General features: G+C 36.2%; 3 protein-coding genes across 3 annotated transcripts in view; 2 read left to right on the top strand and 1 right to left on the bottom strand.

Annotated features, from left to right (window-relative positions):
* Positions 1–1,608: 1,608 nt before the first annotated feature.
* Positions 1,609–8,707, top strand: LOC132191508 (phosphatidylinositol 4-phosphate 5-kinase 9). Its single transcript, XM_059606559.1, has 9 exons — positions 1,609–1,696; positions 2,776–4,185; positions 4,671–4,838; positions 5,099–5,264; positions 5,833–5,943; positions 6,202–6,389; positions 6,768–6,922; positions 7,577–7,742; positions 8,264–8,707. The coding sequence occupies exons 2-9, from the start codon at positions 2,921–2,923 to the stop codon at positions 8,538–8,540; spliced, it is 2,496 nt and encodes an 831-aa protein (XP_059462542.1). The 5' UTR covers positions 1,609–1,696; positions 2,776–2,920; the 3' UTR covers positions 8,541–8,707.
* A 1,091-nt stretch (positions 8,708–9,798) lies between these two features.
* On the bottom strand, positions 9,799–13,583 carry LOC132161725 (uncharacterized). Its single transcript, XM_059571908.1, has 7 exons — positions 13,297–13,583; positions 13,032–13,201; positions 11,890–11,966; positions 11,655–11,720; positions 11,409–11,483; positions 10,904–10,978; positions 9,799–10,473 (listed from the first exon to the last, which is right to left on the bottom strand). Exons 1-7 carry the CDS (start codon positions 13,446–13,448, stop codon positions 10,021–10,023), a joined length of 1,068 nt encoding a protein of 355 aa, XP_059427891.1. The 5' UTR covers positions 13,449–13,583; the 3' UTR covers positions 9,799–10,020.
* Positions 13,584–14,977: 1,394 nt separating this feature from the next.
* The window catches only part of LOC132191576 (ras-related protein RABC2a-like), a 4,153-nt gene continuing 518 nt past the window's right edge, over positions 14,978–18,612 (top strand). Inside the window, exons 1-5 of the mRNA XM_059606667.1 lie at positions 14,978–15,171; positions 16,226–16,294; positions 16,831–16,896; positions 17,085–17,206; positions 17,843–17,971. Of these exons, the coding sequence (XP_059462650.1) occupies positions 15,030–15,171; positions 16,226–16,294; positions 16,831–16,896; positions 17,085–17,206; positions 17,843–17,971 (528 nt within the window). The 5' untranslated portion in view covers positions 14,978–15,029. The remainder of the gene's footprint in view (positions 15,172–16,225; positions 16,295–16,830; positions 16,897–17,084; positions 17,207–17,842; positions 17,972–18,612) is intronic.

Below are 18,612 nucleotides of genomic sequence, written 5' to 3'. Positions count from 1 at the left end.
TCTCAATTGAAATTTTGGAAGAATATCGTTAATTAAGTAATAGTTTGAGGGGTACGTGAAATTTTTTCTAAAAAAAAATCAATGAATTACACAAAGGGAAATAATTCTCTATATTTTTCAAATCTCTCATTTTTTTTTGTACATACAATTTTTTTTTTTTTTTTTTGTTCATTTCCATAACAAAAGAGTTCACATACTTAAAAAGATGCGTATCCCAATAAGTGGGAAGAAACAAGAAGGGAGGGGTATAGGTGCAATATGGACAACTCATATTAAAGAATACTCAGAGTTTTAACTCGAACAAAAAATTCAGGCACTTATTTAGAGTAGTTAGGCATCTACCTGACAAAGTGGGGTTCAAATGTTTTCTCGTATGAATGCCAATATAGACATCTCATTGCACTAGATCTAAAACACCAAAAAATAAAAATAAATAATAATAATAATAATAATAATAAAATACTAGGTAGATAAGCTCCCATACTTTTAAACCTTTAAAAAGGTTTTGGACACACCAGACAATAATTGGTGGCAGTATACTTTTGAAGTCACCTAAAAGATGATCACCTTTGAGAGGTATTGGGCCCATGTCTCTATCAACAATCGGGTCAAACAAATCCTAGGCCTCCAATACGGAGCGTCGTCGTACGTGAGTAACAGCCGATCCGCAAGGCGGCAAGCGACAACTTGAATTATCGCTTTCCTATACTTAGCTTAATTGAAAAATTATAATGATTGCACTTGTCGGCGCCTAATACAAATGTAAAAGGTAAAATCCAACCACAAAAAAAAAAAGAGTCAAATGGTTGAGGAGGTTATAATAATCCAGTGATTATTGGTTTACCATATAACGCAACTAACAACAAATCACATTTTGAGTTTGGGCACTAATCTTCTTGATAACTACAGACAGTTTACTTAATTAATACATAATAATAAAGAATGAAACCTCAACTATTTTACCTACTTGAGTATTTTTTGTGTTTTGAATTATTTGTTTTATGTATTTGTGTTAAGAATAGAAAACGAAAATATAATTGGGTTGAAAAAAATTTCTATTTATATATGTGAAAATAAAAAATACATATGAGAATCGCATGCTCAAAGTTTCAAATGACATATATTAGTTTATTTAACTGGCCGGATTAACAAAATTTCTTCTGACCTCATTTGAATGACGGTTGATAACGCTTTTTTAAGGTAGCTTTTTACAATTTAGCAAAGAAGCAAAAAGCAAAAACACTCCGATAATTATAAGGTGTGAATGAAATGGGAAGATTACACATAAAAAAAAATTTAGGATGAAATTTAGGATAGAACATCATTAAAAAATAATAATAATAATAACAGAATTTCCAAAAAAGAAAATAGAAATCACAATACATTAAAAAATTAAAATTTTTAATTATTATATATTAAAATGATAAACATAGTTATCAAAATTATAGAAATAATCCTTATTATAATTATCAATAAGCTTTTTGTATTTGTGGCGCGGTATATAAAGGCAGGTAAGTTTTGAGATTTCGATTTATTGAAAGCGTAGTTGTTACTGCTCACTCAGCTCGGGATTCGTAACCGTAAAAAATATTTGATTCAAAAGCGTTCAAAGAAAAGCTTCAAAAGTCGCTAACCACCACCGCGTCTTCAGTCTTCACCAATCTTCAACAGCTCTGTTCAACTCTCTCCTTTGATGGTATACATATACTCTCTCTCTCTCGCTCTCTCTCTCTACACATGTATGTGTGTGTGTGATTGTAGAGGCTGTGCTTGTTTTGATTCTCATTTGTGATGTTTCTTGTTTGCCAGGTATGTAGTGGTTTGAAGCTGGTTTCTCTTTGATTTTCTGCTAAGTTTAAGAAATTATTTTTGATGATTTTGGTTTTGAGGATATTCACTACTTTTAGCATAAATTAGCTGAAACATGTGATTCTTTGGGATTCAGATTGAAGAAAGCAGGCTAAAACGAGCGGAAAAATGATTGTGAATTGAAGCCAGTTTTGTTTCTTTTTATTATTATATGCTTGTAGCTTGAGTTCTGGAGTTGAAGCTACAAGCATATATCCTTGAGTTCTGGAGTTTTTGGAAAATATCCTTGAGTTGAATCTGGTGCCGAAATGGAAATTACTATAATTTTTTTTTTCTTTCCTGTTTAATAGATCAAAAATAGAAATATTATTTGCCAACTATGTGACAATTTAGGGTTTGGTTGACTGATGTTGTGAAAGATTGGTACCGCTTAATTATCAGATTTTGAACTGTCTTGTATCCGCTTGTTAAATTTGAGGACTAGTTTTGGGTCCGCATAAAGAAAAATCTAGAACATGGAAAGGATGGAAGAACACGAGTTAAATTTTTCTTGAAAGGTTTATATTCGGTTCCTGTCTGTATGTTTTTCTCTCAATGGAATAATTGGATTGTGACATTTTCAAAAGAGGTTTCTAACTTGATAGAGTAATTCGAGAATGCCGACAGAAAAGTGGATATGTGCCCTGCTTTTCATATTCGCAGTTAGTTAGCATTTTGATAACTAGTTGTTTCATTATTATTCTGAGTTACTTCATTTCTGTCTATGCATCTTGTTTCTGCTTTTAACCTCTTCCTTTTGCAAGTCTTGTCTTTTTGGAGGTCATAGTTTAGTTATATAAATTTTCCAATATATAGGATTCCTATGTGAATTCTTTTGCCTTTTAAGGCTTTATATGTTGCTTCCTTCTTGCTCCAATAAGCTATCCGGTGCTAATAATAAGTTTCTAATCTCTCTTCTGTTAATAGATCAAAGGAAAAGGAGTTTGAGAGGTTGTTTTTACAGTTCCACAGTAAGATCTTTCTGTGATACCCCATCTTGTCATATGGCTTATGAGAACTTTTAAGACACTTAAAAATATTATAAGGAACTGTTTCCTTTTGTCCATTATGCATGTCTGGCCCTGTGGCCATTGTTGATAACGTGGGAGGAGCAGTTGCTTGTGCAGAGAGAACAAAATCTCTTGATGCCATTTCCGATAGAGACAGCACATCCATATTAACTAATGGTGAAGTTGATCATACATCTGAAACTGCTGGGTTTAGAGTTGGAGAGCTCTTACTTTCCAGTGGGGAATCATATTCTGGGTCATGGCTTGGCAACATCCCCGAGGGTACGGGAAAGTATGTCTGGTCAGATGGTTGCATATATGAGGGGGAGTGGAGACGGGGGATGAAGCATGGGAATGGAAAACAACAGTGGCCTTCTGGAGCGGTTTATGAGGGTGAATTTTCAAGTGGTTATATGCATGGTACAGGGACATATATTGGGTCTGATGGTTTGACCTACAAGGGACGATGGCGGTTTAATGTCAAACATGGATTAGGAAATCAAGTTTATCCTAATGGAGATGTTTTTGAAGGCTCTTGGATGCAGGGTGCAGCAGAAGGGCCAGGTAAGTATGCATGGGCTAATGGAAATGTTTATCTAGGGAATATGAAAGGTGGGAAAATGTCAGGGAAAGGAACTCTTACTTGGACAAATGGAGACTCATTTGAAGGAAGCTGGTTAAATGGCATGATGCATGGATTTGGTGCATACACATGGGGTGACGGGGGTTGCTATGTTGGAACTTGGACACGGGGCTTGAAGGATGGAAAAGGATCATTTTATCCAAGAGGTAGCCGACTTCCTGCTGTACAAGAACTTTACCTCAGTGCTTTGAGGAAAAGAGGGCTGTTGCCAGATTTGAGAAAGCAGAACCTTGCACATATCCATCATGCTTCCTCTGTAGATTTGGGAAATGTTAAGGTCAGTGGAAACCAGAGATCTCGTCGTCATTCATCTGATAAGCTCTCCAAAGGAAGCCTGTTAAATTTAGAGCAATCTCGAAGCAGAAATGTTTCCTTGGAAAGGCGCTGGAGTCTTGAGGTATCTATTGAAAAAGTGATTGGACATGAATCATCATTAGGGTTAACTGATTCTTTGCAAGAAGATGGTGAAAAAGAGGTTGAGACAAATGCGCCAATCCTGGAACGAGAATATATGCAAGGAGTATTAATCAGTGAGCTTGTATTAAATAGTAGTTTTTCACCATCATCTAGAAGAGCAAAACGGCTACAAAAGAAACTTGCAAAAGAGGTTAAGAGGCCCGGTGAAGCTATCATTAAAGGTCACAGGAGTTATGACCTAATGCTCAGTTTACAGCTTGGAATCAGGTGCTTTTAAATTTCTGACTCATACTATATTCCCGTATTTGGCTGCTGCAATTATACTCTTGATTACATTGCTCTATCCATCTCTCTCTCTCTCTCTCTCTCTCTTTTAAATTTACTCTGCATGGTTTCCTGATAAAAATATACCTTTAACTTTATTCATTTCTTTTGAAATAAATATATTGTTATTCAGTGCAGTAATCTTTTATTCTGTCCTCTGATAATGATCTCATTGCATGGAAAAAAAGAAAATAATTACAAAAAATAGAGAAAAATGTATGACTCGACAGGAATGGTCAAAGAGCCTCAACATATATCTCCTTCAGTTTGCTTCTCATGTGTGCTTTTGGAGTTTCTCCTGATAGATAGAAAATATCTGGCTATCCTGTGAAAGACAGTCAAAATCTACAATTATCTTTGTTGTTATCTCATCTTCCATTACATTGTTTTAGAATGTTAATGTTGACCATACATTAGAATATGAACAGATATACTGTGGGGAAAATTACGCCCATACAGAAGCGAGAAGTTCGGGCATCAGATTTTGGTCCCCGGGCTAGCTTTTGGATGAATTTTCCCAAAGAAGGGTCCCAATTGACGCCACCCCATCAATCAGAGGATTTTAAGTGGAAAGATTATTGCCCAATGGTTTTCAGGTTAGTAGTTGACTTTTTCAATCTGCTTTGGTGAATCTTGTGTGGGGCCGATTTATTTTGTATGATGCATTTATATGGCATACTTGTCATGGTTAATCCTAGTGTTTGACGAGTTCTTATGTTTCAATTAGCAACATACCAGGTTAACGTAATTTTGTTCAGCGCCCCTCCCCCCCCCCTCATTTCTTCACGGTGTTGATATCCATTAGAAGGAAAGAAGATGTTATTGATACAGATGTCCTTGTGAAAATTCATTGTAGGAATTTGAGGGAGTTGTTCAAGATTGATGCTGCAGATTACATGATGTCCATTTGTGGGAATGATGCTCTCAGGGAACTTTCTTCTCCTGGGAAAAGTGGTAGTGTTTTTTTCCTATCCCAAGATGATCGTTTCATGATTAAGACACTACGAAAATCTGAAGTAAAGGTTTGTGCATCCTCTAAGATAAAGATTAATAATGTTTGACAGGCATTAACTTTTTGTTTTGCAATTACTGGATTTTTGGTACCTTGATAGCCACATATCACTTTTGCATATTGCTTAGTAAAATGTAAGAATGTAACATCACAGGGTTCCAATTTTCTAATGGTGTGTCAAACTTTCATTGCCACCAAATTCCTGTTTCCTTCTTTTACCAAAAATCTTCACAATTCTTTTTTTATTTTTTATGTTATCATCCTTGATCAGATGCCATCATAGGCTAGCTTGGATGATAATATTTTGGTTTAGATGATAACTTGTTCAGGATTCAGTATACTAAAGGCTACTTTTGAGTGATTAATACACCTTTCAATTTCAGGAGTTGATATGACCAGTTTTTGTATGCTTCTGCATGAAATAGAAAACACCATGCTTTACCAAGAATGTAGTTATGAACCATGATTCATCTTCTATAATTGAATTATATATATACACACACACACATATATATTCTTTTCCATTTGTTTCTCATTATATACCTCTAAATTCTAGTGACCAAAGTTTTGATGTGTAGGTCCTTCTAAGAATGCTTCCAAAATACTATCATCATGTGAGAACATATGAGAACACACTCATTACAAAATTTTTTGGCCTTCACAGAATCAAACCTTCAAGTGGTCAAAAGGTAATCAGCACAATGAAGTTTGTTTCTGTACGAAAGCATTTTTGCTTGTATGTTAATGTCGTAGCTGGTTATAAGTTACTCTTAATATTTACAATCCAGAGGTTTGGACTTCATTCAACTGTTATGAGCGATATTTCTATGTTTTAGAGCTGATTCTGACTGTCTCATGCTTTCTTTCATTAAACCTGCTTCAAACGTGAGATGCTTTTCTTTTTTTCACAAGAAGCTAATACTTTTAATTTAATTCTTACCTTGCAGTTTCGTTTTGTAGTGATGGGAAATATGTTCTGCACAGAGTTAAGGATCCATCGAAGATTTGATTTGAAAGGTTCATCCCTAGGACGTTCAGCAGACAAGGTTGAAATTGATGAGAATACAACACTTAAAGATTTGGATCTAAACTATTGCTTTTATTTGGAACCCTCTTGGAGGGAGGATTTATTGAAGTAAGTGATACTTTCAAAGCTGTTCTGTAAATTTCTTTGCTGCTCTGGGGTTCACCCGTCAAAGGTTTGTTAACTAAGTAATATAGCAGTAGACCCCTGGTTACTTAGCCTGATATGTGGTAAGCGAAGGCATGAAGATACGAAGTGAATTTTTTTTTTTCTTCCATGGTAAATTGAAAACCGTAATAGTTACTGTATGGATGCCATATGTGTAAAACATTCCAAGTTTCAAATTTTATCATCTCTAGCCTACTAACAAGTGTATAACCTTACTGACTTGAACTGTGATATCCATCTGATGCTGGCTGTAGTGCTTATTGTTACCACAGATATTGGCCACACTTTCCTCTTATATATATATATTTTTTTGAAATACAGGCAGATTGAGATTGACAGTAAATTTTTGGAAGCACAGCACATTATGGATTACAGCCTTTTGTTAGGTGTGCATTATCGAGCTCCCCAGCACCTGCGCTCTCTTATGTTCTACCGAAATATGACAGCAGATGGATTGGCAAGGCTTGCAGAAGAAGGTAGGTATTGTATAAAATGTATTATTTTTAAAATTGGTGCTCCTGCATAATCTATTCATGAAATTTTAGGAAGCATTTTGATTCAATTCTTTGGTGTCGAAAAGGTAAATGAGAACCAGTAGAAAACTTGTGACAGAACTAGTGTGAAGGGTTACTAGTAGGTATTGATACACACAATAAGTAATGAGAAAGATTCTCTTTGAGCTATTTTTAAGTTGAGCTGTTGAGTATTGTTATGATCTTAATGTAGGTAATCCTGGAATAGTGGTGTTTTAAAATCACATTTCTTAATGGGATTAGGGTTGACAATAGCAGTTTCTTTGTTGATAGCTTTATAATCCAAGCATTCAGGCTAAGTTCGAATTTGAAAACTTAGCACCCTCTTTATTTAACATTTACCTGCAAATTGGCTTATGTCCTTTTTGGTTCTTGTTATATGTATTGTGATAAGTTTTTTCATACTTCCTATGTATTTAACCAGTCAAGATTTGAACCCTACACTTGCGCTTGGTATATGACCTACACCCATCTGAATTGTAGCATGCAATAATTCTAATCTGGTCTGGTTATTTATCGCTTGTCCACAACATGCATAGTTTCGCTGTTCATTAAGACAACTAATATCAAAGTTCTGTTGGGTATGTTCCATTTCAGACGCTCTTGAGGATGAGATCTCCAACTACCCCCAAGGCCTTGTTTTGGTCCCTCGTGGAACAGATGATAATAGCGTTGTTGTGGGCCCTCACATCAGGGGTAGCCGATTACGAGCATCATCTGCTGGTGATGAGGAAGTTGATCTCCTTCTTCCTGGTACTGCAAGGTATGATTTCTCGAAATGCCTAGATGTGTGTTATCCTTCAAAGTCGCCTTTCCTGTATTGCCAGTATCGTAAATAAATGAATCCGATTTATGATGGCTATATAATTCATACCTTTGAAGAGCCTCTGTCTTTGTGGTAGTCCATGAGGTCTAAGGTTTGAATTCTCTTTAGTGTAAACAATTCCTTGGAATCAGCCCGCTGGCGAAACCGGAGTATTACCCGATCCGTGTGGAGGGGGCACTTTACACAGGTCTGAGGTTTACCTAACAGGGTTGGGTACACAAAGTGGCCCTACCAAAAAATTCATATTAGGAATGCCCCAGAGGAGTAAACAGCTGACTTGTAAAATATTTGCATGCTTCATCCATGCTATCACTAGAAAGACGATCTATCTTAGAACATCTTCAAAGATTTAGGCATCTCAAGTAAATATCAGAATAAGATAAGACCTCCCTGTAGACTGCTACTACCCTATTTCCGCAGCATTTGAATTTACTGTTCTTCACAACTTTGATAAGCAGGTTCCAAATCCAGCTTGGTGTGAACATGCCGGCAAGGGCGGAGCAGATTCCCGGAAAGGAGGAAACCCAAATGTTTCATGAGGCATATGATGTTGTTCTCTACCTAGGTATCATAGATATCTTGCAAGAGTACAACACGTCTAAGAAGATCGAACATGCATATAAATCTCTTCAGTTTGATTCCTTGTCCATCTCCGCTGTGGATCCTGAGTTCTACTCACATCGCTTCTTGGAGTTCATTCAAAAGGTGTTCCCTCCGAATGCCATAACAAGTTAAAATTTTGGTTCTAAATACACAACATTCTTCTTCTGGCAGTTGTGATCATTTTCATGTAAGAGTAATTGAATGGGAAGAAGCGTCAAGTTGTGCTGTAAGTATTGTGAAATAGGCAAAGTCAGCTCTTCGCACATCAAATTGTTGTTTATAGAGTGAGTTTGATTTTCTGTTCAAATGGTTATTTGGTATTCTCTCGGAGCACATAAAGTCTAGTCAATTTTCTGTTCAATTTTCTCTCACTCGGAGCACATCAAGCTTCTGGAGGAGAAAATCAAGGCAGCGTTTTAGATAAGAATACACTACCATATTCATCCAAAAAAAAAAACTACCAATCTCATATAAAAAACTTAAAAGATCAGATGAGAGCATTCACTGAAAACCTTGAGATATCATGATTCATGGACCCCTAGGTAGGAACATCCAAATCGAGGGCAAGGATTCCTTCAATTTGGTTGTCTGAATTGTATGTAACAGAACTCATCTATCTCGGGCAGCCACCCTCTGATCCATATCCCCAAACTGACATAAAGAGAAATGTAATGGGTACACGTTCAAATATTGTAGTGCATTCGGTTCCTATGCTTTTGCTTGATTTTCATGGTTTGAAGGGATGGTAGCCGTGGCCAATTTTATTTATTTATTTCTCAGTAAAGGTTGAAAAGTAGCTTTTCACCTCTAAGGTTGTAAGGGGAAGCGACCCTTACTCGGACCTACAAAGTTTGACGATAGCTCAGAATCTCCATTGAGGCCCCTATTAATTTTCTTTTATTATCAACCTTTTGCTCATGGAGGTAGAAGGCTTTCCACCTTCACCAATAAATCATGAATATCTACTCGACTAGATATACAGCACTGAAACCACATTAAATTTACAAACTACATGATAAATAGCACCGCCATGTTCCAGAGCAATGGTGCACCTGACTTCCCATCCAACACATATATCAACAAAACTGATGCTTTCATTTACGCCGAGAATTTGTAGCAATTGAAAGTGTGTCAATAACCTTTCCCTCTATTGGTTTTCTGTCAGCACTTTTTAAGCATATTCATCATCTCCGACGAATCCGCGCCCCCCCCCCCTAAATTTTCCCTTTTCCCATCCATTGTTCAGAAAATAAATAAATATTTCCAATGAAACACTACAGGTGTAACACCAAGCAGCATATGGAAGCTATGTTTTGCATTTGATGTGAAACAAACAAGTAGCAAAATAGATCCAACAACCACTATGAGACTTCTGCTATATCCAAAAACAGAACAAAAAAAGGGGGAAAATGTATTGATTGTGGAAAAATGACAAGTTAATAAACTGAAAGCCTCAAATATCTTACAAATTGCTAACCAGAACCAGCTTCAATTCAACTAAAGTATATGGATAACCGCATCTTTATCCCTCATATAATTCCCCTCAAATTAGGAAAAACGACTGCACTGTAGTCGAACACAGTTCTGCTGCAACTACTACATAGAGAATTGTTTACTGAGATGAGGGTGGCCTGAGGACATGTTGCCCCATGCTAGGAGGTGGTGGCGGTGGACGAACACCCTGGCCTTGCATCTGTTGGGCTTGAAAACCATGTGAGGGAGGCATTGGAGGCCTAGTACCAGGAGTGAAATTCGCCATCGTGCCGCTACCAACAGGAGGTGGGGGAGGGACAGGTGGAGTCCCACCAGGAGGCATGGGCCTAGGGCCATTTGCTGTAGGAGGTGGTGGTGGGAATGAAGCAGGCATTGGAGGAGGGGCTCTAGGAGGATTTCCAAGAGGTGCACCAGGCGGCCCTCCTTGCGTTGGAGGAAGTGGTGGGGGTGGACCTTGGGGTGGTGGTGGCAAAGGCCTTGGTGGGACACCAGGGGCCGCTGTGCCGTTGGCTGCAGGGGCAGGTTGAGGTTTGTTTGCCTCTGGTGGCTTGATTTTAAAATATAATTGCAACTTCACATTGACAGACACAAAAAAAAGGGTCAGATAAGTTACCATTAGCAAGAACAGACCATTAGCAAGAACAGACCAACAAAAAAACTTGAAAAAAGAAAATTCAGTGTATTTTAACCAGACTAGCAAGTGGCCTATGAAAGAGAAAGAAAAGATTGTCCAGCCCAATTCAGCCAGCAGGTAAGTTGGTCTACTTGGTTGCGTCAGTAGGTGCCAAAATAAATTGAGAGAGAGAGAGCTACAATGAGAATTAAGACCAAGAGCTGACTCACTGGCAATCAAATGACATGTCTAGGTCACACAAGTTTTTTAGTCCACTGACTTATAAACAACTCAGACTAGGTAGACTGTTCAATCAAACTGTCAATCTTTGTGCCAAATCACATCTAAAAACATAGGAAGCAGTTGAGCAAATATTAAACAAACTAACCGTAAACATTTTAGAGTCTGGATCCCAATGTGTGAAGAACTTGGGAGGGGTTTTGTCAATCTCTGTGCTAGGAACCTGAAATGAAAATAACAAGCATAACCAATCAAATTTCTTGAAACTAAATGAAATGGTTAAGTTCAACTATCTACCCTAAACTATGGAGTCATTCAATATCCAATCTACCTTCTCCAAATGAGTGTCAAAACTAACATATTAGTTGAGGGATGATGTAGGGAGGACATTGCATATTAAAAGGCACTAATCTATTAATTTTGATAGCTTAGTGCACCCCACCATTCATCTGCCCACTATTAAATTAATTTTAACCCTAATTTGGATGGTGGAGTGGACATTGCATATTAATCTAGAGTTAAGTGTTGATTGCAAAATTATTTTATTTACGCACAGAATGCAAATGACCCTATAATTGAGAGTGGATAGCTACATCTAAACTTAAATAATAAGATGCTGATCAAAAGCATGTACAATTATATGATTGATTTACCTTGAAAGCAATGATCTCATATGGATCAGCAGCAAAAAGAAGATACTGGTATCTTTTATCGAAGGGTTGGACCCTCTGCATCCATTGAGAAGTGATAAAAAGAAGTTAGAACATCATTTCGTCTTCAAAAAAACAATTAATTTAGCATTACTTAGTCATGTGCATTGCAATATAGAGAAATAAATCAACAGAAGCATGTGAAGAATTTCAGGTAAGAATCTAGTTCAAAGAAACAAAGAGGCCCACCTGCTCATAAGAAGACATAAACTTGTGTCTTGGTTTTGTAAGGTCTTCAATGACAGGATATTCAATCTGAGACACAATAATGTTTACCAGGAAAATATTGTTATTATCATCTTTCTCTTACTGCCATTATATCCATAAACAAAATTCTTCATTACCAATTTATCAGCAAGAAAGAGAATATGTATACAATCAAAACACAATAGGGAAAATAAAAAAGGAATAACTAAACACGCACCTGGAAAAGAAGAGACCTCTGCTTCGTCTCTGGATCAAACTGCTTTGTTACCCTGTACCCAGGCCTTCCGATTTTGACTGCAAGTATAGCGAATGGACGTTTACTCATGAGTCAAGAGTTACAAGATTGCTAAAATTATCAACGGAATACTTCTCTTAAAGGGTTTGAGTGAAAACGAAAAAGGAAAATAAAGACCTACAAAATCGGCAAGAATAATAACCACAAAATCAAAGATGCAAGACATTCAGGTTCTTAAGAGTATAGCAACCAGGATCACCACAGACCTACCTATTATAACGTAAACTCTTACATTTGAACTTTTCCTTGTTTTGGGGATAATGCTAAAGTTGAAACCATTCTAGTCCACAAGACACACAACCCATACTTTGGAAACTATGATATACACTATTTAACACTTATCCAACACTCAAAATGACACTTTAACTTTAGGCAAGGACTCATAATGTCATATGTGGTAACTCTAATCCTGACAAGTCATTTTAGTAGTACTTGCAGAAGCTCCTTTCTTCTAAATCTTCTTTATTCGAGCTATTTGTAAGCTTGGAGGCTTGTATTGTTTAGACATCAACTCGTCTATCATAAATGAAGCCAAGATATATATCATTTCCTCCTCCCTCAATTATTTCATTCTCATGTTACATCTCAAAAACGATTTGCAGGTACATCATGCATAATAATCAATCCATCGTTATAAATAAGGGACTTTGAACTGGTACCCACCATTTAATTAAGGAAACACATGAACAAGGTTCATTCTCATGAACTACTAAAAATGAACTTATCCCATTACTGAAGGCAATAGCTCTGACCCAAATGCCCACTCAAGGTTCTTTCTCACAGAATAACTCAGACAAAACCACCTACAAACACACAAAGATGTGATCTTGCTCAGAGGCAGACAAACTATCAACCAGTAAAATTCTCCAACACAAATCAATTATCTTCGTTACAATTTTGCACACTACATGTTCGACGAAATCAGACTTTGGGTACAAACATAACATAACATAGTTCGTTTTGCCACACAACAAATCACAACTCCGAGTAGAAGAAAAAGGACAAAACAGTAGTATCTATGGGGTCGAAAAAGAGACCAAGAGAATAAAGAAAAAAGCGCTTGCCTGACTTGCGAACGGAGACCTTGCGCTTGTGGGGCTGAGGCTGCGCAGGCGCTTCCTTGGCCTCGCGGGCAGCTCTCTTGGCCAAATTAGTCTGGTGACGCTTTCCCTGTGTGTGGGCCAAGTAATTCCCCTCGTTGTTGTGGAGTGTCAGGCAAAGCTTGCACTCATAACTACGACAAAACCCCTCAACAAAAACATCAGAATCAAAAAACCCAAATCAAATATACAGAGAGAGAGAGAGAGAGAGAGAGAGAGAGTGGGATACCTGCCGAGGTGATTGCGCATAAAATAGGGATCTTTCGCGAGATCGATGGTCTCAAGGGCGAGCCTTCGGAGACGCTCACGGCGGTCAATGGCTTCGTTCTGGGCGGAGGCGGCCCCTCCGCTTCCAGGCTTCGAACCCCATTCCCTGTCCATTCCGACTCCGGCTCCGGCGTCGAGGAGATTGATTGGTCACGAGGCCTTTTGTGATTGTTCGGCCTGAGTTTAGAGTGGGTCGAGGACTAGATAGAGGCTTTGGTCAAGGGCTTGTCCCTTAATTACTAACTATTACAGGACGGTGCGTTTTGCAAAAATATTTTTAACTTCTTTAAAGCAATTCCAAACAATCTCTCCATGTAGGTTTTAAGGTCTAAATCCATCTATCTAGTAAGATGAACTGACTATGGACTACAACTACAAGGCCAAAGGATGAGACACATAATTACAATAAAGTTTGCCCAATAATTTTTGCCTACTATTAGAAAGCTCTTGCATTTACTGTCCTTGTTACTAGAAATTCAAATAGGTTGCAAGGGATTGGATTCCTATTTTACCTACTTGGAGTGAGCAAAGAAAAGACTTTCTTTTTTAGTAAGAGCATGTTTGAAATTGCTTTGAAAAATAAAGTTTTTATTTATAAATAAAATAGCCTGAAAAAGTTTTTAGAAAAAAATTTCAAGTTTCCTCAAAACAAAATTTTGGGCATTTTTAGAGTAAAAAGTTAAAAAAAAAAAAACTATATTTAAACTTTTTTTTTGTATCAAACGGGCCTATTTTTCCTTAGCACTATAATTACTTTTTGAGTAATGTTAAATATTATATTTTTATCTTATAATTGTCAACAATATTATCTGTCACTCCAAATTAACTTTTGAATTTTTTTTATTTAATAAAAACTAGTTTAAAGATTAGTTTATAGTGTCATGCCAACTTTATTAAATAAATATTGGACAGAGTGATTAGTGTTTATATTTCTAGTATTTATTTATTTTTTTGACATGTTCACAAAGAAAAGGTGGAAGGAGATTCGAACTAGTGACTTCCATTTCATGAGGCGCGGTTCACTGTCTATTGAACTACTCCTTGGAGACATATGTCTAATACTTATAAAGTTGTGTCAAACAAAAAAAACCTACATATTTGATAAAAAAATTTTAAAAATACTTATTTAACCTTTTTTCCTTTAAAACTAACGAAAATTCACTTTTGAAAAAAACTTTTAAAAAGAAATTGTTTTAAACTAAATTTCTTAACGCAATCTCAAATATTTTAAGATGCCTACAATCTTTTGTTTAGGATTGCAGCAGCTCATAGACCAGCACGCAAATGTCGGGTTTAAGCACAAAACAACGATGGTTTGAGAACTATGATTTTTTTTTTGTTGTTTATTCATTTAATATTTATCAAAGAGAATAACATGTAATGTAAAAGTAAAAACGATTAATTCATTAAGATGATATTCCTTAATCTAAAGCGATTGATTCAATTAATCTTACGGGGAGCAGGATGCTCCGCTAAAACGGAATAGCATCAAGAAAAAGAGAGCTACACCAGCCTTCGAGAAGAAAAATGAGAGAATATATACGTTGGTTATCGTTGCCAGATGTTGCTCTGCTACTGGCACGGTAGCCTTTTTATATACATTTCTTTCGCGGTACTTCTTAGACACAGATAATCATCAGACACACACGAAGAGAGAGAGAGAGAGAGAGAGAGAGTCTTGGGTTTGAGGGATCAATGGGTTCGTCTTCAGGGCAAAGCAGTGGCGGCTATGATTACGCCTTCAAGATTTTATTGATCGGTGATTCCGGCGTCGGAAAAACCAGCCTCATCGTCAGCTTCGTCTCCGACTCCATCGAACCTCCTCTGCCCACCGTTGGTACTTTCTTCTTTATTACTATTTTATGGCTTGAACCAACTTCTAGTTTTGTTATGTTCACAAATAGTAACGTGGCTTTTCCTTTTTCCACTATTTCTTAGCAACCAAACAGAGTGACAATATATGAACTATGACTATATCTTTAAAACTTGAAAAATTACACGTACCTCTTTAAACTAACACTCAGTTTGTAACACTTTAAACTTAAAAGATTGCATCAACGTCTCTCAAGCTAGAAAAAAATTGCAATATACCTCTAATAACAAAAATATCATTTATAAAATTAAAAAAAGCTAAAAACTTTATAAAAAAATAAATAAAAAGGCAAGAAGAACCAAGGTAACGGGGTGGTTTGGCTACCTCAAATGGTTATAGGGCGGCTGAAATCACCCCAAATGACCAAGGGGTGGTTAATTAAACTGCCTCCTTTGACTATATTTGAGGTGGTCAAATCACCTCCAAAATCATTGAGAGTGGTTTGAATAGCCCTCAATTTTATTTTATTTTGCCATTTAGGAATGGTTTGGTCACCCCATATATGGTTGAAGAAAAATACCACCCACCGTTTGGCCAAAGAGGGTGGCGAGCAACCACCATTTGGCCAAGTGGTGGCTCTTCCACCTTTTTCTTTTAAAAAAAAAAATTAGTTTTAAATTTTACATTTTTTAGTTTCTTAGTTCTTAGTTTTTTTTGTTTTTTCCTAATTTATAGGAGTATTTTTGTCTTATTAAAATTTTTATAATAACTATGACAATATAAGGCTATAGCGGCTACAAAAATGGTCACTAAAAGTACCTAATTGTTGCAAAAAACCTTTAGGCCTGATGTTGTTTGATAACACTTTTTCATTCTCCCTTTTATTTTTCTTTTCAGAAAAAATGTTTTTCTAAAAGCAAAATATAAAATAGTACTTTTCAAAAACATAAAAGAACAAACTTTTGAGAAAACTTGTCGCTCTTTCTTATAGAAATATTTTTAGAAAGTATGTGCTTATGTTTTTGAAGTGTACGTCCAAACCTTAAAAAATGTGGAGGTTCTTATTATATATGTGTAGGTATGGATTTGAAGTTCAAGCTGCTCACAGTAGGTGGCAAGAAATTGAAGCTCACAATTTGGGACACTGGTAAGTGGTCAGCTGTGGCAGTAGACCATTACCTCACTTTATGCTTTCAATTTGAGATTTAAAACATCCATGTCTATATGTGAAAGGACCTTGTGAGCCCTCGCCTCAAAATATTCAAGATTTTTACAGAGCGATTTTTTCCCCTCACAATTTGTTTATTGCTTCATTACCATGTCACCTTTTGGGGATCTCAAGTTGCAAGAGCAGATTTTGTGGAATGAGAAATAAGAAATAGAGATAATTTTTGGTTGAACTAAGGAAAATGCTTGAGGTATTATAGCTTTTACTACAACTCCTTACAAACTCACATGATAGTTCACATTTTATAGAAATGGGTGCTACATGAATTGCCATGCAGTAGTTTATATTTTTTAGTGGCTGGGGTGATAAGTGTTACGTAAACTGTCACATTGGTTTGTAAACGTGATCAATGTCTTGCAAATCTCATCACTTTGTAAAGTACTTGTAAACTAACATTCTTGACTTAAGAAAAATGGGGTATTACTGACTTAAGGAAAATGTAATGTTTGTTGCAGCTGGACAGGACAAGTTCAGAACATTAACACACTCTTTTTATCGAGGTGCCCACGGAATTATTCTTGGTATGATAGCAACAAAATAGCATGTCTGTTCATTTTAGCTTTTTGCTTCTTAAAACTAATATTGATAATTGCTACAATAACTATTAGATCCAATTACTACTATTATATCTGTTCATAACCTTTTCAATACTATATTCCCATGGTTTGGGTAAACAGAGTTATTACCAATTTCTTTTCTTGCATTGTAGTTTATGACATAACGGTTAGAAGCACCTTTACAGCCATATCAGATTTCTGGTTTAAAGAAGTGGAAATTTACACTACAAATCCGAAGTGTGTCAAGATGCTTGTTGGAAATAAAGTTGACAGAGTAAGTTCTATATTCCCCATATGCATTCTGCTGATAAGTTTACAGAAACTTAGCTACATGCTCTTTCAAAATCTCTGTAAACAAATCGCATTGTACTGAAAATCTATTGATGGTTGTTCATTCCTGCAAGCCACAATTGGTATAGATCTGTTCTCAACCTAACTGCTTCACAGTAAACATCGTTTGTGCTGCACCAAAGTATTGCTATGAGGCTGTCTTGTAACCCTAGTTGATCCATGTGCGATTTATAGCCAGCATAATTAGCATATGGGAGACCAAAGCCAATAACCCTAGTATATATTAATTGCTCTGTTTCTGATTGAGGCTTTGATGGCCTTGACATGAATGGGCTTACACTTCTAACAATTTATCAGCCCATGCATATCATTGTGGAGAAGATTTTACAGCACTTCTGTAGTTGGTGCATATGGAATTCATAAATTTAATCTTTGTGGGCACATAAGCTATTGGCGTGGAAATTCATAAAAAGTATGCTATGCATTATCATCACAGCATATGGGACTTTTTTCTTAGGGTTAGTAGTCTATTTTTCCCTTTCGAAGATAAATTCTTGTGATTATCTAGCATGCTTTTTTCTTTAGTTATTAATAAGAATTGTTGTGTATGTGATTCCAGGATTCTGAAAGAGTTGTAAGTCAAGAGGAGGGAATCGCACTAGCAAAGGAGCTTGGATGCTCATTTTTCGAATGTAGTGTTAAAACTAGAGAAAATGTGGTGCAATGCTATGAAACGCTTGCATTAAAGGTAATACTTATGCCATTTAACACTTCTGTAGTGTTGGATATAATCATATAAAAGATATTTGATATCCGTTATCTTAATAAGTGAAGTCTAATCCTTAAAATATTTAACTAAAATTTGGAATAAATTGTAAAGTTCAAGTTCAAATTCAAGACCTTTACTATAATACCATATTAAATAATTTGTTGTATTAAAAGCTAAAACAAATAAAAAAATGGTGAATTTAACTATTTAATTAAATATTTCAAGTGTGGTTGTTTGGCTGGTAGCCTTTGGTTGGAATGGCATATTCCTAATGAAGGGAAATTAAGGTCGGGTGGCGAAGGGGCTTATCCTAAAAGAACAAAGGTAGGATGAAGGGTACAAGGCTTATCCAGGAAACTATGTTGTTTGTAAACCAGAAAACAGAAAAATATGGTTGCCATAATTATAGAAATATGTAAATGCACGACCTCACCCTCCACCTTGCTATAAAGGAATAAGGAAATACCATTTGAGCTAATTAGCTCATTGGCATAAATCAAATAAAAAAAGAAGAAGAACATATATATATATATGTAAATGGAGATAGTGATGTAGCATTGATGTTTTGGAATTGAATTATTTAGTTAACTGTTTAAGAAATATACACGGATTAAAGTGTG

Source organism: Corylus avellana, chromosome ca9 (genome assembly GCF_901000735.1).
Source record: "Corylus avellana chromosome ca9, CavTom2PMs-1.0".
NCBI lineage: Eukaryota > Viridiplantae > Streptophyta > Magnoliopsida > Fagales > Betulaceae > Corylus > Corylus avellana.
The sequence above is the reverse complement of the archived record's forward strand: the minus strand, read 5'-3'. Positions and strand labels throughout refer to the sequence as shown.